This window comes from Gopherus flavomarginatus, chromosome 11 (assembly GCF_025201925.1).
Source record: "Gopherus flavomarginatus isolate rGopFla2 chromosome 11, rGopFla2.mat.asm, whole genome shotgun sequence".
Lineage (NCBI taxonomy): Eukaryota > Metazoa > Chordata > Testudines > Testudinidae > Gopherus > Gopherus flavomarginatus.
The window spans coordinates 4,359,375-4,387,055 of record NC_066627.1 but is presented as its reverse complement, the minus strand read 5'-3'; the positions used below and the strand labels follow the sequence as shown (position 1 = coordinate 4,387,055).

Sequence of the window (27,681 nt, the reverse complement as noted above, 5' to 3'; positions counted from 1 at the left end):
TCGCCTGCCCAGGCACAATCTCTGCTCGATGTGACCCACCGAAAGTCAACCAGACGAGACCATGACTGAGCTCACCCCACTCCTCCCTTTGGGTCCGGCCACTCGTCTTTGTTTTATTGTTCTTCCATTAATAATGAAAGAGCCGTGGTTTCTAACGGGGAGGATTTGACAGGGCTGGGAGCAGGGGGGCCCTGAAGAGAAGGAAAAGACGCCCTGGACTTGTCAGGCAGTGAAACAAACAGTCACCGCTGGAAAATCATGTTGGCTTCCCCTAAACTAAAGATTGTTCATCATTTAGATACAACTTAGATAATGTTTTCACCCCTCTAGCCATGAGGCCAAGAATACCATTCTTCGGTGTCCAACCATTTAAAATGCCTCATTTCAACCCCACCCATCTATCTACATATCTACCTGCCTATCTATCCACCTACCCCATACACCTTCTCTATCTATCCATCCTCACCCACCCCCTCCATCCATCTATCTATCCCCACCCACCCTCTCAATCTATCTATCCCCATCCACCCCCTCTGTCTATCTATCCCCATCCACCCCCTCTATCTGTCTATCTATCCCCATCCACCCCCTCTATCTATCCATCCCCACCCACCTCCTCTATCATCTATCTATCTATCTATCCCCAACCACCCCTCTATCTATCTATCTATCCATCCCCACCCCCTCCATCCATCTATCCATCCTCACCCACCCCCTCCATCTATCTATCCCCATACACCTTCTCTATCCATCCCCACCCACCTCCTCTATCATCTATCTGTCCCCACCCACCCTCTCAATCTATCTATCCCCATCCACCCCCTCTATCTATCCATCCCCACCCACCTCCTCTATCATCTATCTATCCCCAACCACCCCTCTAACTATCTATCTATCCATCCCCACCCCCTCCATCCATCTATCCATCCTCACCCACCCCCTCCATCTATCTATCCCCATACACCTTCTCTATCCATCCCCACCCACCTCCTCTATCATCTATCTGTCCCCACCCACCCCCTCTGTCTATCTATCCCCATCCACCCCCTCTATCTATCCATCCCCACCCCCTCTATCTATCCATCCTCACCCACCCCCTCTATCTATCTATCCCCACCCACTCCCTCTGTCTATCTATCTAGCCCAGACACCCCCGGTATCTATCTGTCTGTCTGACACCGCACCCTTCCGGGCGCTCAGGCCGCGCCCCCGCCCAGTTCAAGGCCGCCCGGTGTCCCCGCCAGGGGGCGCCCCGGACTCTGCTCGATCCGCTTTCGGTTTCGGCGGCCGCCCGCCCCCCCGCAGGTGCCAGCGCAACTCGGGGGGCGGCAGAAGCGGCGGTGGGAGGTTTGTCCGGGGGCGCCGGGGGAGCATCTGGGGCGCGAGCGTCTCCGGGATGTGGGGGGGGGCAGCCCGGGGGGGGGGGGGGGGGGGGGCGCTGCAGGAAGCGACCCAGGAGCTCAGCCCCGCCCGCCCGCTCGCGAAAGGGAAAAGTTTTGTGGGAGCGACATTTTGTGGGGGCGGGGCGAGGCTGGGGGAGGGGTCCCCGCGGGGGGGCAGCTCCATGGGGCGGGGAAGGGGTCAGAGTCCCCACAGGGCGGCGGGGCAGCTCCATGGGGCGGGGAAGGGGTCAGAGTCCCCACAGGGCGGGGGGGCAGCTCCATAGGGCGTGGGGGAGGGGCGTGGAGGGAGCAGAGTCCCCACAGGGCGGGGGGACAGCTCCATGGGGCGGGGGGAGGGGTCAGAGTCCCCACAGGGCAGGGGGAGGGGTCCCCGCGGGGGGACAGCTCCATGGGGCGGGGGAAGGGGGTCAGAGTCCCCACAGGGCGGGGGGGGGCAGCTCCATGGGGCGGGGAAGGGGTCAGAGTCCCCACAGGGCGGGGGGGCAGCTCCATGGGGAGGGGGAAGGGGTCAGAGTCCACACAGGGCGGGGGGGCAGCTCCATGGGGCGGGGGGGAGGGGCGTGGAGGGAGCAGAGTCCCCACAGGGCGGGGGGGCAGCTCCATGGGGCGGGGAAGGGGGTCAGAGTCCCCACAGGGCGGGGGGGCAGCTCCATGGGGAGGGGGAAGGGGTCAGAGTCCCCACAGGGCAGGGGGAGGGGTCCCGCGGGGGGGACAGCTCCATGGGGCGGGGGGGGAGGGGTCCCCGCGGGGGGTGAGCACTGGCTTCCCCCCCCCCCCACGCTCTCTCCTTGCCAGGGGGCGGCGTGTCCGGCCGAGCCCGCAGGCGGCATGTGGGGGCGGCTCAGGCTGGCGGGGCCCGGCGCCGGGATCCTCCGTCCCGTGGGGGGGTCGCTGCGGGCGATGGGCACCGCCGGGGCGAGCCGGGGGCGCCTGGCCGACAAGGTGGCTCTTGTGACGGCTTCTACGGAGGGGTGAGTGACCCACCGAACGGTGCCCCCCACTCCCGACCCGCAGCTCGGGATTCCCCCCAACCCCCCAGTGCCCCCAACTCCCGACCTGCAGCCCGGGATTCCCCCCAACCCCCCAGTGCCCCCAACTCCCGACCTGCAGCCCGGGATTCCCCCCAACTCCCCCAGTGCCCCCAACCCCCCCTGCGGAGCCCCCCGGGATCCCCCCAACCCCCCAGTGCCCCCAACTCCCGACCTGCAGCCCGGGATTCCCCCCAACCCCCCCAGTGCCCCCAACTCCCGACCTGCAGCCCGGGATTCCCCCAACCCCCCCAGTGCCCCCAATTCCTGACCCGCAGCCCCCCGGGATCCCCTCAACCCCCCCCCCAGTGCCCCCAACTCCCCCTGCGGAGCCCCCCGGGATCCCCCCAACCCCCCCAGTGCCCCCAACTCCCCCTGCGGAGCCCCCCGGGATCCCCCCAACTCCCCCAGTGCCCCCAACCCCCCCGGGATCCCCCCAACCCCCCAGTGCCCCCAACTCCCGACCTGCAGCCCGGGATTCCCCCCAACTCCCCCAGTGCCCCCAACCCCCCCGGGATCCCCCCAACCCCCCAGTGCCCCCAACTCCCGACCTGCAGCCCGGGATTCCCCCCAACTCCCCCAGTGCCCCCAACCCCCCCTGTGGAGCCCCCCGGGATCCCCCCAATCCCCCAGTGCCCCCAACTCCCGACCTGCAGCCCGGGATTCCCCCCAACTCCCCAGTGCCCCCAACTCCCGACCTGCAGCCCGGGATTCCCCCCAACTCCCCCAGTGCCCCCAAACCCCCCTGCGGAGCCCCCCGGGATCCCCCCAACCCCCCAGTGCCCCCAACTCCCGAGCTGCAGCCCGGGATTCCCCCCAACTCCCCCAGTGCCCCCAACCCCCCCCGGGATCCCCCCAACCCCCCAGTGCCCCCAACTCCCGACCCGCAGCCCCCCGGGATTCCCCCCAACTCCCCCAGTGCCCCCAAACCCCCCTGCGGAGCCCCCCGGGATCCCCCCAACCCCCCAGTGCCCCCAACTCCCGACCTGCAGCCCGGGATTCCCCCCAACTCCCCCAGTGCCCCCAACCCCCCCCGGGATCCCCCCAACCCCCCAGTGCCCCCAACTCCCGACCTGCAGCCCGGGATTCCCCCCAACTCCCCCAGTGCCCCCAACTCCCGACCTGCAGCCCGGGATTCCCCCCAACTCCCCCAGTGCCCCCAACCCCCCCTGCGGAGCCCCCCGGGATCCCCCCAATCCCCCAGTGCCCCCAACTCCCGACCTGCAGCCCGGGATTCCCCCCAACTCCCCCAGTGCCCCCAACCCCCCCTGCGGAGCCCCCCGGGATCCCCCCAACCCCCCAGTGCCCCCAACTCCCGACCTGCAGCCCGGGATTCCCCCCAACTTCCCCAGTGCCCCCAACCCCCCCCGGGATCCCCCCAACCCCCCAGTGCCCCCAACTCCCGACCCCGCAGCCCCCCGGGATTCCCCCCAACCCCTCCAGTGCCCCCAACTCCCACCCCGGAGCCCCCCGGGATCCCCCCAACCCCTCCAGTGCCCCCAACTCCCGACCCGCAGCCCCCCGGGATCCCCTCAACCCCCCCAGTGCCCCCAACTCCCACCCCGGAGCCCCCCGGGATCCCCCTCAACCCCCCCATTGCCTCCGACTCCTGATCCGCAGCCCCCCGGGATCCCCCTCAACCCCCCCAGTGCCCCCAACTCCCACCCCGGAGCCCCCCGGGATCCCCCTCAACCCCCCCAGTGCCTCCCACTCCTGACCCGCAGCCCCCCGGGATCCCCCTCAACCCCCCCAGTGCCTCCCACTCCTGACCCGCAGGCCCCTGGGATCCCCCTCAACCCTCCCAGTGCCCCTAACTCCCGCAGCCCCCCGGGATTCCCCCGAACTCCCCCACTGCCCCCAACCCCCGACCTGCAGCCCTCTGGATCCCCCCCCAGCCCTACTGGTGCCCCTCACTCCCGACCTGCAACCCCCCACCCTGTTGGTGCCCCTCACTCCTGACCCACAGCCCCCTGGATCCTCCCCCGCCCCACTGGTGCCCCTCACTCCTGACCCACAGCCCCCTGGATCCTCCCCCGCCCCACTGGTGCCCCTCACTCCCGACCTGCAGCCTCCTGGGATCCTTGCCCCCACCCCAGCCCCACTGGTGCCCCTTCTGACCTGCAGCCCTCTGGATCCCCCCTGCCCTACTGGTGCCCCTCACGCCCGACCCGAAGCCCCTGGGATCCCGCTCCCCATCCCCGGTGCCCCTCACTCCCGACCCTGCTCTCCCCCCAGGATCGGGTTCGCTATTGCCCAGCGCCTGGCGCAGGATGGGGCCCATGTGGTGCTGAGCAGCAGGAAGCAGAGTAACGTGGATCGAGCCGTGGCAGAGCTCCGAGCCCAGAACCTCACCGTGTCAGGGACCGTGTGTCACGTGGGCAGAGCTGAGGATCGGGAGCGCCTGGTAGCCACGGTGAGCCCGGATGCCTGGGTTCTGTCCTTGGCTCTGGGAGGGGAGTGGGGTCTAGTGGTTAGAGCGGGGGGGCTGGGAGCCAGGACTCCTGGGTTCTCTGCCCAGCTCTGGGAGGGGAGTGGGGTCTAGTGGTTAGAGCAGGGTGGCTGGGAGCCAGGACTCCTGGGTTCTCTGCCCGGCCCTGGGAGGGGTGTGGGGTCTAGTGGTTATAGCAGGAGGGGCTGGGAGCCAGGACTCCTGGGTTCTGTCCCTAGCCTGGGAGGGCAGCACCTGGCCCAGGGGGCGCCGATCGTGGTTGGTAACCAGCCCCCCCATGTTTCATCTCTCCAGGCCCTAGAGCGTCACGGGGGTATCGACATCCTGGTCTCCAATGCGGCCGTGAACCCGTTCTTCGGCAGCACGCTGGACGCCAGCGAGGACGTGTGGAACAAGGTGGGAGAGGGGGGCAGAGCAGAGAGCGGGAGTTGGTGCGGGAGGGGGGCTGGGCTCAGAGGGGGTTGGGAGACTAGGGGTTGTAGTGGGAGCTGGGTCAGAGGGAGGAGGGGGAGAGAAGCTGGGGGTCAGAGGAGTGGGAGGAGGGGCATTGGATGAGAGGGGGTAGCTGGGGGGCACAGATGGGGAGAGAAAAGGGCCCTGGATGCAGGTGGGGGGAGAGTGTGGGGCAGGAGGGCATCTGGGGCATGGGGGGGCAGAATCTGGACTCCCCCTCATCCCCCCCTTCAGATCCTGCAGATCAATGTGACAGCAACAGCACTGCTGGTCGGCCTGGTCGTGCCCCACATGGAGAAACGGGGGTGAGTGTGGGGGGGACCTGGGGGGAGGCGATGAGGGAGAATGGATGAGAGGGGACGGGGACACACAGGGGAGGGGACCTGGGGGGAGAGGCGATGAGGGGCGAGGGGGATACATGGGGGAGGGGGGACAAGGAAGAGGGGGAGCCCAGGAGCAGCAGGTCTCTCGTCTCCGTCTCATTCCCTCTCTCCGCGCAGGGGCGGCTCCATCATCCTCGTCTCCTCCATTGCCGGGTTCTCCCCCTTCCCGGTGAGATGCCCCGGCCCCGTTGCGGGGGAAAGGAGGGTGGCTGGTGGGGATCAGGGGCAGTTGCAGGGGGTGGGGCAGGGCAGGAGGTGGCTGGCAGGGCCGGGGGGTGGTAGGGAGGAATGGGACTGGCAATTGGGTCAGAGGGGCAGGGGCTGGCGGGGGCGGGGCAGGGGCTGGCCGTGCTGATGCCCATCTCCCCCCCCCAGGCGCTGGGCCCATACAGCGTCAGTAAAACGGCCCTGCTGGGGCTCACCAAGGCCCTGGCACCCGAGCTCGGCGCCCGCAACATCCGCATCAACTGCCTGGCACCGGGCATCATACAGACCAAGTTCAGCTCAGCCGTGAGTGCGGGGGGCTGCTGGGGGGGGGGCCTCACCTGGGGGGCACTGCTGGGGGCGGGGCCTGATGGGGCACTGCTAGGGGCGGGGCCTCACCTGGGGGGCAGGGCAGTGACCCCCAACTCTGTTTTTTCTCCCAGCTGTGGAAGGATGAGGCCGTAAAGGAGAAAATGATGGAGAACCTGAGAGTGCAAAGGTACCAACGTCCTCCAGTCCCCCACATACCCCTCCCCTCATCCCCCCATCCATCCATCTGTATACACACCCTCCCTCCTTCCGTCCGTCCAACCATCCCCATACACACCCCTCCCCTCATCCCCCCATCCATCCATCCGTATACACACCCTCCCTCCTTCCGTCCATCCAACCATCCCCATACACACCCCTCCTCTCATCCCCCCATCCATCCATCCGTATACACACCCTCCCTCCTTCCGTCCATCCAACCATCCCCATACACATGCCTCCCCTCATCCCCCCATCCATCCATCCGTATACACACCCTCCCTCCTTCCGTCCATCCAACCATCCCCATACACACCCCTCCCCTCATCCCCCCATCCATCCATCCATCTGTATACACACCCTCCCTCCTTCCGTCCATCCAACCATCCCCATACACACCCCTCCCCTCATCCCCCCATCCATCCATCCGTATACACACCCTCCCTCCTTCCGTCCCTCCAACCATCCCCATACACACCCCTCCCCTCATCACCCCATCCATCCATCCATCTGTATACACACCCTCCCTCCTTCCGTCCATCCAACCATCCCCCATACACACCCCTCCCCTCATCCCCCCATCCATCCATCCGTATACACACCCTCCCTCCTTCCGTCCATCCAACCATCCCATACACATGCCTCCCCTCATCCCCCCATCCATCCATCCGTATACACACCCTCCCTCCTTCCGTCCATCCAACCATCCCCATACACACCCCTCCCCTCATCCCCCCATCCATCCATCCATCTGTATACACACCCTCCCTCCTTCCGTCCATCCAACCATCCCCATACACACCCCTCCCCTCATCCCCCCATCCATCCATCCGTATACACACCCTCCCTCCTTCCGTCCGTCCAACCATCCCCATACACACCCCTCCCCTCATCCCCCCATCCATCCATCCGTATACACACCCTCCCTCCTTCCGTCCGTCCAACCATCCCCATACACACCCCTCCCCTCATCCCCCCATCCATCCATCCGTATACACACCCTCCCTCCTTCCGTCCGTCCAACCATCCGCATACACACCTCTCCCCTCATCCCCCCATCCATCCATCCATCCGTATACACACCCTCCCTCCTTCCGTCCATCCAACCATCCCCATACACACTCCTCCCATCCCCCCATCCATCCATCCGTATACACACCCTCCCTCCTTCCGTCCGTCCAACCATCCCCATACACACCCCTCCCCTCATCCCCCATCCATCCATCCGTATACACACCCTCCCTCCTTCCGTCCGTCCAACCATCCCCATACACACCCCTCCCCTCATCCCCCCATCCATCCATCCGTATACACACCCTCCCTCCTTCCGTCCATCCAACCATCCCCATAACACACCCCTCCCCTCATCCCCCCATCCATCCATCCGTATACACACCCTCCCTCCTTCCGTCCGTCCAACCATCCCCATACACACCCCTCCCCTCATCCCCCCCATCCATCCATCCGTATACACACCCTCCCTCCTTCCGTCCGTCCAACCATCCCCATACACACCCCTCCTCTCATCCCCCCATCCATCCATCCGTATACACACCCTCCCTCCTTCCGTCCGTCCAACCATCCCCATACACACCCCTCCCCTCATCCCCCCATCCATCCATCCGTATACACACCCTCCCTCCTTCCGTCCGTCCAACCATCCCCATACACACCCCTCCCCTCATCCCCCCATCCATCCATCCGTATACACACCCTCCCTCCTTCCGTCCGTCCAACCATCCCCATACACACCCCTCCCCTCATCCCCCCATCCATCCATCCGTATACACACCCTCCCTCCTTCCGTCCGTCCAACCATCCCCATACACACCCCTCCCCTCATCCCCCCCATCCATCCATCCGTATACACACCCTCCCTCCTTCCGTCCGTCCAACCATCCCCATACACACCCCTCCCCTCATCCCCCCATCCATCCATCCATCTGTATACACACCCTCCCTCCTTCCGTCCGTCCAACCATCCCCATACACACCCCTCCCCTCATCCCCCCATCCATCCATCCATCTGTATACACACCCTCCCTCCTTCCGTCCGTCCAACCATCCCCATACACACCCCTCCCCTCATCCCCCCGTCCATCCATCCGTATACACACCCTCCCTCCTTCCGTCCGTCCAACCATCCCCATACACACCCCTCCCCTCATCCCCCCATCCATCCATCCGTATACACACCCTCCCTCCTTCCGTCCGTCCAACCATCCCCATACACACCCCTCCCCTCATCCCCCCATCCATCCATCCGTATACACACCCTCCCTCCTTCCGTCCGTCCAAACCACCCCATACACACCCCTCCCCTCATCCCCCCATCCATCCATCCGTATACACACCCTCCCTCCTTCCGTCCGTCCAACCATCCCCATACACACCTCCTCCCCTCATCCCCCCATCCATCCATCCGTATACACACCCTCCCTCCTTCCGTCCGTCCCAACCATCCCCATACACACCCCTCCCCTCATCCCCCCCATCCATCCATCCGTATACACACCCTCCCTCCTTCCGTCCTGTCCAACCATCCCCATACACACCCCTCCCCTCATCCCCCCATCCATCCATCCGTATACACACCCTCCCTCCTTCCGTCCGTCCAACCATCCCCATACACACCCCTCCCCTCATCCCCCCATCCATCCATCCGTATACACACCCTCCCTCCTTCCGTCCGTCCAACCATTCCCCATTACACACCCCTCCCCTCATCCCCCCATCCGATCTATCCATCTGTATACACACCCTCCCTCCTTCCGTCCGTCCAACCATCCCCATACACACCCCTCCCCTCATCCCCCCATCCATCCATCCATCTGTATACACACCCTCCCTCCTTCCGTCCGTCCAACCATCCCCATACACACCCCTCCCCTCATCCCCCATCCATCCATCCATCTGTATACACACCCTCCCTCCTTCCGTCCGTCCAACCATCCCCATACACACCCCTCCCCTCATCCCCCCATCCATCCATCCGTATACACACCCTCCCTCCTTCCGCCCGTCCAACCATCCCCATACACACCCCTCCCCTCATCCCCCCATCCATCCATCCGTATACACACCCCTCCCTCCTTCCGTCCATCCAACCATCCCCATACACACCCCTCCCCTCATCCCCCATCCATCCATCCATCTGTATACACACCCTCCCTCCTTCCGTCCATCCAACCATCCCCATACACACCCCTCCCCTCATCCCCCCATCCATCCATCCGTATACACACCCTCCCTCCTTCCGTCCGTCCAACCATCCCCATACACACCCCTCCCCTCATCCCCCCATCCATCCATCCGTATACACACCCTCCCTCCTTCCGTCCATCCAACCATCCCCATACCCCACCCTCCCCTCATCCCCCCATCCATCCATCCGTATACACACCCTCCCTCCTTCCGTCCGTCCAACCATCCCCATACACACCCCTCCCCTCATCCCCCCATCCATCCATCCGTATACACACCCTCCCTCCTTCCGTCCGTCCAACCATCCCCATACACACCCCTCCCCTCATCCCCCCCATCCATCCTATCCCGTATACCCACCCTCCCTCCTTCCGTCCGTCCAAACCATCCCCATACACACCCCTCCCCTCATCCCCCCATCCATCCATCCGTATACACACCCTCCCTCCTTCCGTCCGTCCAACCATCCCCATACACACCCCTCCCCCTCATCCCCCCATCCATCCATCCGATACACACCCTCCCTCCTTCCGTCCGTCCAACCATCCCCATACACACCCCTCCTCTCATCCCCCCATCCATCCATCCGTATACACACCCTCCCTCCTTCCGTCCAGTCCAACATCCCCCATACCAACCCCTCCTCTTCATCCCCCCATCCATCCATCCGTATACACACCCTCCCTCCTTCCGTCCGTCCAACCATCCCCATACACCCCCCTCCCCTCATCCCCCCATCCATCCATCCGTATACACACCCTCCTCCTTCGTCCGTCCTCAACCATCCCCATACCACACCCCTCCCCTCATCCCCCCCATCCATCCATCCGTATACACACCCTCCCTCCTTCCGTCCATCCAACCATCCCCATACACACCCCTCCCCTCATCCCCCCATCCATCCATCCGTACAACACCCTCCCTCCTTCCGTCCGTCCAACCATCCCCATACACACTCCTCCCCTCATCCCCCCATCCATCCATCTGTATACACACCCTCCCTCCTTCCGTCCGTCCAACCATCCCCATACACACCCCTCCCCTCATCCCCCCATCCATCCATCCATATACACACCCTCCCTCCTTCCGTCCGTCCAACCATCCCCATACACACCCCTCCCCTCATCCCCCCCATCCATCCATCCGTATACACACCCTCCCTCCTTCCGTCCATCCAACCATCCCCATACACACCCCTCCCCTCATCCCCCCATCCATCCATCCGTATACACACCCTCCCTCCTTCCGTCCATCCAACCATCCCCATACACACTCCTCCCCTCATCCCCCCATCCATCCATCCGTATACACACCCACCCTCCTTCCGTCCGTCCAACCATCCCCATACACACCCCTCCCCTCATCCCCCCATCCATCCATCCGTATACACACCCTCCCTCCTTCCGTCCGTCCAACCATCCCCATACACACCCCTCCCCTCATCCCCCCATCCATCCATCCGTATACACACCCTCCCTCCTTCCGTCCGTCCAACCATCCCCATACACACCCCTCCCCTCATCCCCCCATCCATCCATCCGTATACACACCCTCCCTCCTTCCGTCCGTCCAACCATCCCCATACACACCCCTCCCCTCATCCCCCCATCCATCCATCCGTATACACACCCTCCCTCCTTCCGTCCGTCCAACCATCCCCATACACACCCCTCCCCTCATCCCCCCATCCATCCATCCGTATACACACCCTCCCTCCTTCCGTCCGTCCAACCATCCCCATACACACCCCTCCCCTCATCCCCCCATCCATCCATCCGTATACACACCCTCCCTCCTTCCGTCCGTCCAACCATCCCCATACACACCCCTCCCCTCATCCCCCCATCCATCCATCCGTATACACACCCTCCCTCCTTCCGTCCATCCAACCATCCCCATACACACCCCTCCCCTCATCCCCCCATCCATCCATCCATCTGTATACACACCCTCCCTCCTTCCGTCCGTCCAACCATCCCCATACACACCCCTCCCCTCATCCCCCCATCCATCCATCCGTATACACACCCTCCCTCCTTCCGTCCGTCCAACCATCCCCATACACACCCCTCCCCTCATCCCCCCATCCATCCATCCATCTGTATACACACCCTCCCTCCTTCCGTCCGTCCAACCATCCCCATACACACCCCTCCCCTCATCCCCCCATCCATCCATCCGTATACACACCCTCCCTCCTTCCGTCCGTCCAACCATCCCCATACACACCCCTCCCCTCATCCCCCCATCCATCTATCCATCTGTATACACACCCTCCCTCCTTCCGTCCGTCCAACCATCCCCATACACACCCCTCCCCTCATCCCCCCATCCATCCATCCATCTGTATACACACCCTCCCTCCTTCCGTCCGTCCAACCATCCCCATACACACCCCTCCCCTCATCCCCCCATCCATCCATCCATCTGTATACACACCCTCCCTCCTTCCGTCCGTCCAACCATCCCCATACACACCCCTCCCCTCATCCCCCCATCCATCCATCCGTATACACACCCTCCCTCCTTTCCGTCCGTCCAACCATCCCCATACACACCCCTCCCCTCATCCCCCCATCCATCCATCCGTATACACACCCTCCCTCCTTCCGTCCGTCCAACCATCCCCATACACACCCCTCCCCTCATCCCCCCATCCATCCATCCGTATACACACCCTCCCTCCTTCCGTCCGTCCAACCATCCCCATACACACCCCTCCCCTCATCCCCCCATCCATCCATCCGTATACACACCCTCCCTCCTTCCGTCCGTCCAACCATCCCCATACACACCCCTCCCCTCATCCCCCCATCCATCCATCCGTATACACACCCTCCCTCCTTCCGTCCGTCCAACCATCCCCATACACACCCCTCCCTCATCCCCCCATCCATCCATCCGTATACACACCCTCCCTCCTTCCGTCCGTCCAACCATCCCCATACACACCCCTCCCCTCATCCCCCCATCCATCCATCACTGTATACACACCCTCCCTCCTTCCGTCCGTCCAACCATCCCCATACACACCCCTCCCCTCATCCCCCCATCCATCTATCCATCTGTATACACACCCTCCCTCCTTCCGTCCGTCCAACCATCCCCATACACACCCCTCCCCTCATCCCCCCATCCATCCATCCATCTGTATACACACCCTCCCTCCTTCCGTCCGTCCAACCATCCCCATACACACCCCTCCCCTCATCCCCCCATCCATCCATCCATCTGTATACACACCCTCCCTCCTTCCGTCCGTCCAACCATCCCCATACACACCCCTCCCCTCATCCCCCCATCCATCCATCCGTATACACACCCTCCCTCCTTCCGTCCGTCCAACCATCCCCATACACACCCCTCCCCTCATCCCCCCATCCATCCATCCGTATACACACCCTCCCTCCTTCCGTCCATCCAACCATCCCCATACACACCCCTCCCCTCATCCCCCCATCCATCCATCCATCTGTATACACACCCTCCCTCCTTCCGTCCATCCAACCATCCCCATACACACCCCTCCCCTCATCCCCCCATCCATCCATCCGTATACACACCCTCCCTCCTTCCGTCCGTCCAACCATCCCCATACACACCCCTCCCCTCATCCCCCCATCCATCCATCCGTATACACACCCTCCCTCCTTCCGTCCGTCCAACCATCCCCATACACACCCCTCCCCTCATCCCCCCATCCATCCATCCGTATACACACCCTCCCTCCTTCCGTCCGTCCAACCATCCCCATACACACCCCTCCCCTCATCCCCCCATCCATCCATCCGTATACACACCCTCCCTCCTTCCGTCCGTCCAACCATCCCCATACACACCCCTCCCCTCATCCCCCCCATCCATCCATCCGTATACACACCCTCCCTCCTTCCGTCCGTCCAACCATCCCCATACACACCCCTCCTCTCATCCCCCCATCCATCCATCCGTATACACACCCTCCCTCCTTCCGTCCGTCCAACCATCCCCATACACACCCCTCCCTCTCATCCCCCCCATCCATCCCATCCGTTTATACACACCCTCCCTCCTTCCGTCCGTCCAACCATCCCCATACACACCCCTCCCCTCATCCCCCCATCCATCCATCCGTATACACACCCTCCCCTCCTTCCGTCGTCCCTCCAACCATCCCCATACACACCCCCCCCCTCATCCCCCCCCATCCATCCATCCGTATACACACCCTCCCTCCTTCCGTCCGTCCAACCATCCCCATACACACTCCCTCCCCCTCATCCCCCCATCCATCCATCCGTATACACACCCCTCCCCTCCTTCCGTCCGTCCAACCATCCCCATACACACCCCCCCCCCCTCATCCCCCCATCCATCATCCATCCGTATACACACCCTCCCTCCTTCCGTCCGTCCAACCATCCCCATACACACCCCTCCCCTCATCCCCCCATCCATCCATCCGTATACACACCCTCCCTCCTTCCGTCCGTCCAACCATCCCCATACACACCCCTCCCCTCATCCCCCCATCCATCCATCCGTATACACACCCTCCCTCCTTCCGTCCGTCCAACCATCCCCATACACACCCCTCCCCTCATCCCCCCATCCATCCATCCGTATACACACCCTCCCTCCTTCCGTCCGTCCAACCATCCCCATACACACCCCTCCCCTCATCCCCCCATCCATCCATCCGTATACACACCCTCCCTCCTTCCGTCCGTCCAACCATCCCCATACACACCCCTCCCCTCATCCCCCCATCCATCCATCCGTATACACACCCTCCCTCCTTCCGTCCGTCCAACCATCCCCATACACACCCCTCCCCTCATCCCCCCCATCCATCCATCCGTATACACACCCTCCCTCCTTCCGTCCGTCCAACCATCCCCATACACACCCCTCCCCTCATCCCCCCATCCATCCATCCGTATACACACCCTCCCTCCTTCCGTCCGTCCAACCATCCCCATACACACCCCTCCCCTCATCCCCCCATCCATCCATCCGTATACACACCCTCCCTCCTTCCGTCCGTCCAACCATCCCCATACACACCCCTCCCCTCATCCCCCCATCCATCCATCCGTATACACACCCTCCCTCCTTCCGTCCGTCCAACCATCCCCATACACACCCCTCCCCTCATCCCCCCATCCATCCATCCGTATACACACCCTCCCTCCTTCCGTCCGTCCAACCATCCCCATACACACCCCTCCCCTCATCCCCCCATCCATCCATCCGTATACACACCCTCCCTCCTTCCGTCCGTCCAACCATCCCCATACACACCCCTCCCCTCATCCCCCCATCCATCCATCCGTATACACACCCTCCCTCCTTCCGTCCCTCCAACCATCCCCATACACACCCCTCCCCTCATCCCCCCATCCATCCATCCATCTGTATACACACCCTCCCTCCTTCCGTCCGTCCAACCATCCCCATACACACTCCTCCCATCCCCCCATCCATCCATCCGTATACACACCCTCCCTCCTTCCGTCCATCCAACCATCCGCATACACACCCCTCCCCTCATCCCCCCATCCATCCATCCGTATACACACCCTCCCTCCTTCCGTCCGTCCAACCATCCCCATACACACCCCTCCCCTCATCCCCCCCATCCATCCATCCGTATACACACCCTCCCTCCTTCCGTCCGTCCAACCATCCCCATACACACCCCTCCCCTCATCCCCCCATCCATCCATCCATCCGTATACACACCCTCCCTCCTTCCGTCCGTCCAACCATCCCCATACACACCCCTCCCCTCATCCCCCCATCCATCCATCCGTATACACACCCTCCCTCCTTCCGTCCGTCCAACCATCCCCATACACACCCCTCCCCTCATCCCCCCATCCATCCATCCGTATACACACCCTCCCTCCTTCCGTCCGTCCAACCATCCCCATACACATCCCTCCCCTCATCCCCCCATCCATCCATCCGTATACACACCCTCCCTCCTTCCGTCCGTCCAACCATCCCCATACACACCCCTCCTCTCATCCCACCATCCATCCATCCGTATACACACCCTCCCTCCTTCCGTCCGTCCAACCATCCCCATACACACCCCTCCCCTCATCCCCCCCATCCATCCATCCGTATACACACCCTCCCTCCTTCCGTCCATCCAACCATCCCCATACACACCCGTCCCCTCATCCCCCCATCCATCCATCCATCTGTATACACACCCTCCCTCCTTCCGTCCGTCCAACCATCCCCATACACACCCCTCCCCTCATCCCCCCATCCATCCATCCGTATACACACCCTCCCTCCTTCCGTCCGTCCAACCATCCCCATACACACCCCTCCTCTCATCCCCCCATCCATCCATCCGTATACACACCCTCCCTCCTTCCGTCCGTCCAACCATCCCCATACACACTCCTCCTCTCATCCCCCCATCCATCCATCCGTATACACACCCTCCCTCCTTCCGTCCGTCCAACCATCCCCATACACACCCCTCCCCTCATCCCCCCATCCATCCATCCGTATACACACCCTCCCTCCTTCCGTCCGTCCAACCATCCCCATACACACCCCTCCCCTCATCCCCCCATCCATCCATCCGTATACACACCCTCCCTCCTTCCGTCCGTCCAACCATCCCCATACACACCCCTCCCCTCATCCCCCCATCCATCCATCCGTATACACACCCTCCCTCCTTCCGTCCGTCCAACCATCCCCATACACACCCCTCCCCTCATCCCCCCATCCATCCATCCGTATACACACCCTCCCTCCTTCCGTCCGTCCAACCATCCCCATACACACCCCTCCCCTCATCCCCCCATCCATCCATCCGTATACACACCCTCCCTCCTTCCGTCCGTCCAACCATCCCCATACACACCCCTCCCCTCATCCCCCCATCCATCCATCCGTATACACACCCTCCCTCCTTCCGTCCGTCCAACCATCCCCATACACACCCCTCCCCTCATCCCCCCATCCATCCATCCGTATACACACCCTCCCTCCTTCCGTCCCTCCAACCATCCCCATACACACCCCTCCCCTCATCCCCCCATCCATCCATCCGTATACACACCCTCCCTCCTTCCGTCCGTCCAACCATCCCCATACACACCTCTCCCCTCATCCCCCCCCATCCATCCATCCGTATACACACCCTCCCTCCTTCCGTCCGTCCAACCATCCCACATACACACCCCTCCCCTCATCCCCCCATCCATCCAATCCATCTGTATACACCCCTCCCTCCTTCCGTCCGTCCAACCATCCCCATACACACCCCTCCCTCATCCCCCCATCCATCCATCCGTATACACACCCTCCCTCCTTCCGTCCGTCCAACCATCCCCATACACACCCTCCCCTCATCCCCCCATCCATCCATCCGTATACACACCCTCCCTCCTTCCGTCCGTCCAACCAGCCCCATACACACCCCTCCCCTCATCCCCCCTCCATCCATCCGTATACACCCCCCCCCCCCCTCCGTCCGTCCAACCATCCCCATACACACCCCTCCCCTCATCCCCCCCATCCATCCATCCGTATACACACCCTCCCTCCTTCCGTCCGTCCAACCATCCCCATACACACCCCTCCCCTCATCCCCCCATCCATCCATCCATCCGTATACACACCCTCCCTCCTTCCGTCCGTCCAACCATCCCCATACACACCCCTCCCCTCATCCCCCCATCCATCCATCCGTATACACACCCTCCCTCCTTCCGTCCGTCCAACCATCCCCATACACACCCCTCCCCTCATCCCCCCGTCCATCCATCCATCCGTATACACACCCTCCCTCCTTCCGTCCGTCCAACCATCCCCATACACACTCCTCCCATCCCCCCATCCATCCATCCGTATACACACCCTCCCTCCTTCCGTCCATCCAACCATCCCCATACACACTCCTCCCATCCCCCCATCCATCCATCCGTATACACACCCTCCCTCCTTCCGTCCATCCAACCATCCCCATACACACCTCTCCCCTCATCCCCCCATCCATCCATCCGTATACACACCCTCCCTCCTTCCGTCCGTCCAACCATCCCCATACACACCTCTCCCCTCATCCCCCCCATCCATCCATCCGTATACACACCCTCCCTCCTTCCGTCCGTCCAACCATCCCCATACACACCCCTCCCCTCATCCCCCCATCCATCCATCCATCCGTATACACACCCTCCCTCCTTCCGTCCGTCCAACCATCCCCATACACACCCCTCCCCTCATCCCCCCATCCATCCATCCGTATACACACCCTCCCTCCTTCCGTCCGTCCAACCATCCCCATACACACCCCTCCCCTCATCCCCCCATCCATCCATCCATATACACACCCTCCCTCCTTCCGTCCATCCAACCATCCCCATACACACCCCTCCCCTCATCCCCCCATCCATCCATCCGTATACACACCCTCCCTCCTTCCGTCCATCCAACCATCCCCATACACACCCCTCCCCTCATCCCCCCATCCATCCATCCGTATACACACCCTCCCTCCTTCCGTCCGTCCAACCATCCCCATACACACCCCTCCCCTCATCCCCCCATCCATCCATCCATCCGTATACACACCCTCCCTCCTTCCGTCCGTCCAACCATCCCCATACACACCCCTCCCCTCATCCCCCCATCCATCCATCCGTATACACACCCTCCCTCCTTCCGTCCGTCCAACCATCCCCATACACACCCCTCCCCTCATCCCCCCATCCATCCATCCGTATACACACCCTCCCTCCTTCCGTCCGTCCAACCATCCCCATACACACCCCACCCCTCATCCCCCCATCCATCCATCCGTATACACACCCTCCCTCCTTCCGTCCGTCCAACCATCCCCATACACACCCCTCCCCTCATCCCCCCATCCATCCATCCGTATACACACCCTCCCTCCTTCTGTCCGTCCAACCATCCCCATACACACCCCTCCCCTCATCCCCCCATCCATCCATCCGTATACACACCCTCCCTCCTTCCGTCCGTCCAACCATCCCCATACACACCCCTCCCCTCATCCCCCCATCCATCCATCCGTATACACACCCTCCCTCCGTCCTTCCGTCCGTCCAACCATCCCCAAAACACACCCCTCCCTCATCCCCCATCCATCCATCCGTATACACACCCTCCCTCCTTCCGTCCGTCCAACCATCCCCATACACACCCCTCCCCTCATCCCCCCATCCATCCATCCGTATACACACCCTCCCTCCTTCCGTCCGTCCAACCATCCTGTGATGCAGTAGGGACTGTCTGTGTGGGGAGTGGGAGAGCAGGGGAGGACTTTAGGAGATGGACGATGCCAGAGCCTGTAACCTGAGCTAGGTAAGGGAGGGGAAAGGTCAACACCTTTGCCCGGGAAGGGGACAAAGGAAGGGAGTGGCAGGAGGGAAGCAGTTTGAGTTTGGGCTTGGGGCTGTGTGGGCGGAATTCAGGGTATCCTAGCTGGGATCCAAGCACCCTGAAAGCCCAGAAGGACTCGGTGGAGGGGTCCTGACTGTGCCTGCAAGCTCTGCTGTAACCTGTGTTCCTGTTGTCCAATAAACCTTCTGTTTTACTGGCTGGCTGAGAGTCACTGTGGGTCCCAGGAAGAGGGGTGCAGGGCCAGACTCCCCCACACTCCGTGACACATCCCCATACACACCCCTCCCCTCATCCCCCCATCCATCCATCCGTATACACACCCTCCCTCCTTCCGTCCGTCCAACCATCCCCATACACACCCCTCCCCTCATCCCCCCATCCATCCATCCGTATACACACCCTCCCTCCTTCCGTCCGTCCAACCATCCCCATACACACCCCTCCCCTCATCCCCCCATCCATCTATCCATCTGTATACACACCCTCCCTCCTTCCGTCCGTCCAACCATCCCCATACACACCCCTCCCCTCATCCCCCCATCCATCCATCCATCCGTATACACACCCTCCCTCCTTCCGTCCGTCCAACCATCCCCATACACACCCCTCCCCTCATCCCCCCATCCATCCATCCATCTGTATACACACCCTCCCTCCTTCCGTCCGTCCAACCATCCCCATACACACCCCTCCCCTCATCCCCCCATCCATCCATCCATCCGTATACACACCCTCCCTCCTTCCGTCCATCCAACCATCCCCATACACACCCCTCCTCTCATCCCCCCATCCATCCATCCGTATACACACCCTCCCTCCTTCCGTCCGTCCAACCATCCCCATACACACCCCTCCTCTCATCCCCCCATCCATCTATCCATCTGTATACACACCCTCCCTCCTTCCGTCCGTCCAACCATCCCCATACACACCCCTCCCCTCATCCCCCCATCCATCCATCCGTATACACACCCTCCCTCCTTCCGTCCGTCCAACCATCCCCATACACACCCCTCCCCTCATCCCCCCATCCATCTATCCATCTGTATACACACCCTCCCTCCTTCCGTCCGTCCAACCATCCCCATACACACCCCTCCCCTCATCCCCCCATCCATCCATCCATCCGTATACACACTCTCCCTCCTTCCGTCCGTCCAACCATCCCCATACACACCCCTCCCCTCATCCCCCCATCCATCCATCCATCCGTATACACACTCTCCCTCCTTCCGTCCGTCCAACCATCCCCATACACACCCCTCCCCTCATCCCCCCATCCATCCATCCGTATACACACCCTCCCTCCTTCCGTCCATCCAACCATCCCCATACACACCCCTCCTCTCATCCCCCCATCCATCCATCCGTATACACACCCTCCCTCCTTCCGTCCGTCCAACCATCCCCATACACACCCCTCCCCTCATCCCCCCATCCATCCATCCGTATACACACCCTCCCTCCTTCCGTCCGTCCAACCATCCCTATACACACCCCTCCCCTCATCCCCCCATCCATCCATCCATCCGTATACACACCCTCCCTCCTTCCGTCCGTCCAACCATCCCCATACACACCCCTCCCCTCATCCCCCCATCCATCCATCCATCCGTATACACACCCTCCCTCCTTCCGTCCATCCAACCATCCCCATACACACCCCTCCCCTCATCCCCCCATCCATCCATCCGTATACACACCCTCCCTCCTTCCGTCCATCCAACCATCCCCATACACACCCCTCCCCTCATCCCCCCATCCATCCATCCATCCGTATACACACCCTCCCTCCTTCCGTCCATCCAACCATCCCCATACACACCCCTCCCCTCATCCCCCCATCCATCCATCCGTATACACACCCTCCCTCCTTCCGTCCGTCCAACCATCCCCATACACACCCCTCCCCTCATCCCCCCATCCATCCATCCGTATACACACCCTCCCTCCTTCCGTCCGTCCAACCATCCCCATACACACCCCTCCCCTCATCCCCCCATCCATCCATCCGTATACACACCCTCCCTCCTTCCGTCCGTCCAACCATCCCCATACACACCCCTCCCCTCATCCCCCCATCCATCCATCCATCTGTATACACACCCTCCCTCCTTCCGTCCGTCCAACCATCCCCATACACACCCTCCCCTCATCCCCCCATCCATCCATCCGTATACACACCCTCCCTCCTTCCGTCCGTCCAACCATCCCCATACACACTCCTCCCCTCATCCCCCCATCCATCCATCCATCCGTATACACACCCTCCCTCCTTCCGTCCGTCCAACCCACCCCATACACACCCCTCCCCTCAACCCCCCCATCCATCCATCCGTATACACACCCTCCCTCCTTCCGTCCGTCCAACCATCCCCATACACACCCCTCCCCTCATCCCCCCATCCATCCATCCGTATACACACCCTCCCTCCTTCCGTCCATCCAACCATCCCCATACACACCCCTCCCCTCATCCCCCCATCCATCCATCCGTATACACACCCTCCCTCCTTCCGTCCGTCCAACCATCCCCATACACACTCCTCCCCTCATCCCCCCATCCATCCATCCGTATACACACCCTCCCTCCTTCCGTCCATCCAACCATCCCCATACACACCCCTCCCCACAGCCCCCCCCATCCATCCATCCGGATACACACCCTCCCTCACTGTCCGTCCGGCCAAACCAGCCCCGTACACACCCCTCCCCTTCCTCCCCCCATCCATCCATCCGTATACACACCCTCCCTCCTTCCGTCCGTCCAACCATCCCCATACACACCCCTCCCCGCAGCCCCCCCAGCCATCCCAGTCCGTATATACACGATACCCTCCCCTTCCGTCCCGTCCAACCATCCCCAGACACACCCCTCCCCTCATCCCCCCATCCATCCATCCGTATACACACCCTCCCTCCGTCCGTCCGTCCAACCAGCCCCAAACACACCCCTCCCCGCTATCCCCTCCATCCATCCATCATACCGTATACAACACCCTCCCTCCTTCCGTCCATCCAACCATCCCCATACACACCCTCCCTCCTTCCCTCCATCCATCCATCCCCATACACACCCTCCCTCCTTCCGTCCGTCCAACCATCCCCATACACACCCCTCCCCTCATCCCCCCATCCATCCATCCGTATACACACCCTCCCTCCTTCCGTCCGTCCAACCATCCCCATACACACCCCTCCCCTCATCCCCCCATCCATCCATCCGTATACACACCCTCCCTCCTTCCGTCCGTCCAACCATCCCCGTACACACCCCTCCCCTCATCCCCCCATCCATCCATCCGTATACACACCCTCCCTCCTTCCGTCCGTCCAACCATCCCCATACACACCCCTCCCCTCATCCCCCCATCCATCCATCCGTATACACACCCTCCCTCCTTCCGTCCGTCCAACCATCCCCATACACACCCCTCCCCTCATCCCCCCATCCATCCATCCGTATACACACCCTCCCTCCTTCCGTCCATCCAACCATCCCCATACACACCCCTCCTCTCATCCCCCCATCCATCCATCCGTATACACACCCTCCCTCCTTCCGTCCATCCAACCATCCCCATACACACTCCTCCCCTCATCCCCCCATCCATCCATCCGTATACACACCCTCCCTCCTTCCGTCCGTCCAACCATCCCCATACACACCCCTCCCCTCATCCCCCCATCCATCCATCCGTATACACACCCTCCCTCCTTCCGTCCGTCCAACCATCCCCATACACACCCCTCCCCTCATCCCCCCATCCATCCATCCGTATACACACCCTCCCTCCTTCCGTCCGTCCAACCATCCCCGTACACACCCCTCCCCTCATCCCCCCATCCATCCATCCGTATACACACCCTCCCTCCTTCCGTCCGTCCAACCATCCCCATACACACCCCTCCCCTCATCCCCCCATCCATCCATCCGTATACACACCCTCCCTCCTTCCGTCCGTCCAACCATCCCCATACACACCCCTCCTCTCATCCCCCCATCCATCCATCCGTATACACACCCTCCCTCCTTCCGTCCGTCCAACCATCCCCATACACACCCCTCCCCTCATCCCCCCATCCATCCATCCGTATACACACCCTCCCTCCTTCCGTCCGTCCAACCATCCCCATACACACCCCTCCCCTCATCCCCCCATCCATCCATCCGTATACACACCCTCCCTCCTTCCGTCCGTCCAACCATCCCCATACACACCCCTCCCCTCATCCCCCATCCATCCATCCATCCGTATACACACCCTCCCTCCTTCCGTCCATCCAACCATCCCCATACACACCCCTCCCCTCATCCCACCCATCCATCCATCCGTATACACACCCTCCCTCCTTCCGTCCGTCCAACCATCCCCATACACACCCCTCCCCTCATCCCCCCATCCATCCATCCGTATACACACCCTCCCTCCTTCCGTCCGTCCAAACCATCCCCATACACACCCCTCCCCTCATCCCCCCATCCATCCATCCGTATACACACCCTCCCTCCTTCCGTCCGTCCAACCATCCCCATACACACCCCTCCCCTCATCCCCCCATCCATCCATCCGTATACACACCCTCCCTCCTTCCGTCCGTCCAACCATCCCCATACACACCCCTCCCCTCATCCCCCCATCCATCCATCCGTATACACACCCTCCCTCCTTCCGTCCGTCCAACCATCCCCATACACACCCCTCCCCTCATCCCCCCATCCATCCATCCGTATACACACCCTCCCTCCTTCCGTCCATCCAACCATCCCCATACACACCCCTCCTCTCATCCCCCCATCCATCCATCCGTATACACACCCTCCCTCCTTCCGTCCGTCCAACCATCCCCATACACACTCCTCCCCTCATCCCCCCATCCATCCATCCATCTGTATACACACCCTCCCTCCTTCCGTCCGTCCAACCATCCCCATACACACCCCTCCCCTCATCCCCCCATCCATCCATCCGTATACACACCCTCCCTCCTTCCGTCCGTCCAACCATCCCCATACACACCCCTCCCCTCATCCCCCCATCCATCCATCCGTATACACACCCTCCCTCCTTCCGTCCGTCCAACCATCCCCATACACACCCCTCCCCTCATCCCCCCATCCATCCATCCGTATACACACCCTCCCTCCTTCCGTCCGTCCAACCATCCCCATACACACCCCTCCCCTCATCCCCCCATCCATCCATCCGTATACACACCCTCCCTCCTTCCGTCCGTCCAACCATCCCCATACACACCCCTCCCCTCATCCCCCCATCCATCCATCCGTATACACACCCTCCCTCCTTCCGTCCGTCCAACCATCCCCATACACACCCCTCCCCTCATCCCCCCATCCATCCATCCGTATACACACCCTCCCTCCTTCCGTCCCTCCAACCATCCCCATACACACCCCTCCCCTCATCCCCCCATCCATCCATCCGTATACACACCCTCCCTCCTTCCGTCCCTCCAACCATCCCCATACACACTCCTCCCCTCATCCCCCCATCCATCCATCCATCCGTATACACACCCTCCCTCCTTCCGTCCATCCAACCATCCCCATACACACCCCTCCCCTCATCCCCCCATCCATCCATCCATCTGTATACACACCCTCCCTCCTTCCGTCCGTCCAACCATCCCCATACACACCCCTCCCCTCATCCCCCCATCCATCCATCCGTATACACACCCTCCCTCCTTCCGTCCCTCCAACCATCCCCATACACACCCCTCCCCTCATCCCCCCATCCATCCATCCGTATACACACCCTCCCTCCTTCCGTCCCTCCAACCATCCCCATACACACTCCTCCCCTCATCCCCCCATCCATCCATCCATCCGTATACACACCCTCCCTCCTTCCGTCCATCCAACCATCCCCATACACACCCCTCCCCTCATCCCCCCATCCATCCATCCATCTGTATACACACCCTCCCTCCTTCCGTCCATCCAACCATCCCCATACACACCCCTCCCCTCATCCCCCCATCCATCCATCCATCCGTATACACACCCTCCCTCCTTCCGTCCATCCAACCATCCCCATACACACCCCTCCCCTCATCCCCCCATCCATCCATCCGTATACACACCCTCCCTCCTTCCGTCCATCCAACCATCCCCATACACACCCCTCCCCTCATCCCCCATCCATCCATCCGTATACACACCCTCCCTCCTTCCGTCCGTCCAACCATCCCATACACAACCCCTCCCCTCATCCCCCATCCATCCATCCGTATACACACCCTCCCTCCTTCCGTCCGTCCAACCATCCCCATACACACCCCTCCCCTCATCCCCCCATCCATCCATCATCCGTATACACACCCTCCCTCCTTCCGTCCGTCCAACCATCCCCATAACACACCCCTCCCCTCATCCCCCCATCCATCCATCCGTATACACACCCTCCCTCCTTCCGTCCGTCCAACCATCCCCATACACACCCCTCCCCTCATCCCCCCATCCATCCATCCGTATACACACCCTCCCTCCTTCCGTCCGTCCAACCATCCCATACACACCCCTCCCCTCATCCCCCCATCCATCCATCCGTATACACACCCTCCCTCCTTCCGTCCGTCCAACCATCCCCATACACAACCCTCCCCTCATCCCCCCATCCATCCATCCATCTGTATACACACCCTCCCTCCTTCCGTCCGTCCAACCATCCCCATACACACCCCTCCCCTCATCCCCCCATCCATCCATCCGTATACACACCCTCCCTCCTTCCGTCCGTCCAACCATCCCCATACACACCCCTCCCCTCATCCCCCCATCCATCCATCCGTATACACACCCTCCCTCCTTCCGTCCGTCCAACCATCCCCATACACACCCCTCCCCTCATCCCCCCATCCATCCATCCGTATACACACCCTCCCTCCTTCCGTCCGTCCAACCATCCCCATACACACCCCTCCCCTCATCCCCCCATCCATCCATCCGTATACACACCCTCCCTCCTTCCGTCCGTCCAACCATCCCCATACACACCCCTCCCCTCATCCCCCCGTCCATCCATCCGTATACACACCCTCCCTCCTTCCGTCCGTCCAACCATCCCCATACACACCCCTCCGCCCATCTCTCTGTCCAACAATCCCCATACACACCCCTCCCTCGATCCATCTATCCCCATACACACCTTTCTGTCCATCCACCACACGCCCCCCAGTCCCCTCCCCCGGGGCTCACTGTGTCTCTTCTCCCCAGGCTGGGGGTCCCATCTGACTGTGCCGGGATCGTCTCCTTCCTGTGCTCCCCCGACGCCAGCTACATCACCGGGGAGACCGTGGTGGTGGGCGGGGGCGCCCCCTCCCGCCTCTGAGCCCCAGAACACGGATGGCCTGACGGAGGGATGGATGGGCGGGCCCTGGTTGGCTATTAGGGTGCACTCCTTGGGTGAGGGGGGGATTCTGGGAGAGAAGCAGGTTTGGGTGGCCGGAATTGTTGGTGGCACTAAAGGGAAGTGGGGGAGCAAGATTTTGGGGGGGCTGGAGAAAGCCAGTGGATCAGCTTTTGGGGGGCAGGGTGCTGGGGTGACCTATATGGGGGGATTCCTGTGGGAAGAGAGAAGCAGGAGAGTTTTGGGGATGGAGCAGGAAGAGGGGGCCCAAGGGGTAGATGGAGGGCAGGGAGTGAGCATGAGGGAAGTTGGGGTACACATCTGGGAGGAGGCGGGGCAATTTTGGGGGGCAACAGTGCGGCAGGGAAGAGAAGGGGAGATTTAGGCAGGCTGTGGTGATGGATTTGGGGGGGATAGCCCCCCACGTGGGGAAGGGGCTGAGTACTGGGGGGGCACGGAATCCCCTGCCATTTTCCCCTTCATCCATCTCTCTGTGTTCTAGACTTGATAAATTGTTGCTGCATCCTCTGTCTGCATCCTTCGTTTGGGGGGAGGGGAAGGAGGGGGCAGGGGGTCTCTGTCAGGGCTGCAGGGAGGGGGCTGGAATGGGGAGGGGCAGGGGTCTCTCATGGGAGAGGGGAAGGAGGGGGCAGGGGGAGGGGACGGAAGAGGGAGGGGCAGGGGTCTCTAATGGGGGAGGGGAAGGAGGGGGCAGAGGGTCTCTATCAGGGCTGCAGGGAGGGGGCTGGAACGGGGAGGGGCAGGGGTCTCATGGAGGAGGGGAAGGAGAGGGCAGGGGGTCTCTATCAGGGCCACAGGGGAGGGGATGGAAGGGGGAAGGGTGGGGGGTCTCTAATGGGGGCAAGGAGAGGGGGTGTTCAGTGGGGTGGAGGAGACGGGGGGCTATAGTAGGTGTGTCGAAGGGACATGGCCTTACTGGAATCCTGCCCTCCCACGTTATGTCCCCACCCTGTTCCCGCAAAGGGGGGCTGTGTTTTGCAGAGCACCCCCCCATCACAGACACTTCTCCTCCTCCTCCTTCCACCTTCTCTTCGTCCCTCGCCGGCTCTGCCTGCAGAAAGCTGTCGAGTTACCAACTCAACCCGACAGCTCAACCATTTCGCCTCCGCAGCCCAGGGACGGTGCTGGCGTTTCCACAAGCGTCTTCGGGCCTCTTCTGGTGACTGTTGGTCCCGTTCGTGCGGAATCGCCGAAAGGCTCCCGGGCGCGGCTGAGGCACAAGTCGGGCTGGTTCATTGCCTTTGTCGTTAC

At 62.1% G+C, this 27,681-nt stretch overlaps 1 protein-coding gene across 2 annotated transcripts; it reads left to right on the top strand.

The window, feature by feature from the left end:
* Positions 1-1,303: 1,303 nt before the first annotated feature.
* Positions 1,304-26,937, top strand: LOC127031935 (dehydrogenase/reductase SDR family member 4-like). 2 transcript variants are annotated; one of them, XM_050918974.1, is made up of 9 exons: positions 1,308-1,347; positions 2,199-2,374; positions 4,667-4,844; positions 5,175-5,276; positions 5,568-5,638; positions 5,834-5,885; positions 6,092-6,226; positions 6,364-6,419; positions 26,277-26,937. In XM_050918974.1, exons 2-9 carry the CDS (start codon positions 2,232-2,234, stop codon positions 26,389-26,391), a joined length of 852 nt encoding a protein of 283 aa, XP_050774931.1. In that variant the 5' UTR covers positions 1,308-1,347; positions 2,199-2,231; the 3' UTR covers positions 26,392-26,937. The 2 variants fall into 2 exon arrangements, with proteins under 2 accessions (XP_050774932.1, XP_050774931.1); XM_050918975.1 differs by lacking the exon at positions 6,092-6,226 and having other exon boundaries at positions 1,304-1,347.
* Positions 26,938-27,681: the final 744 nt, after the last annotated feature.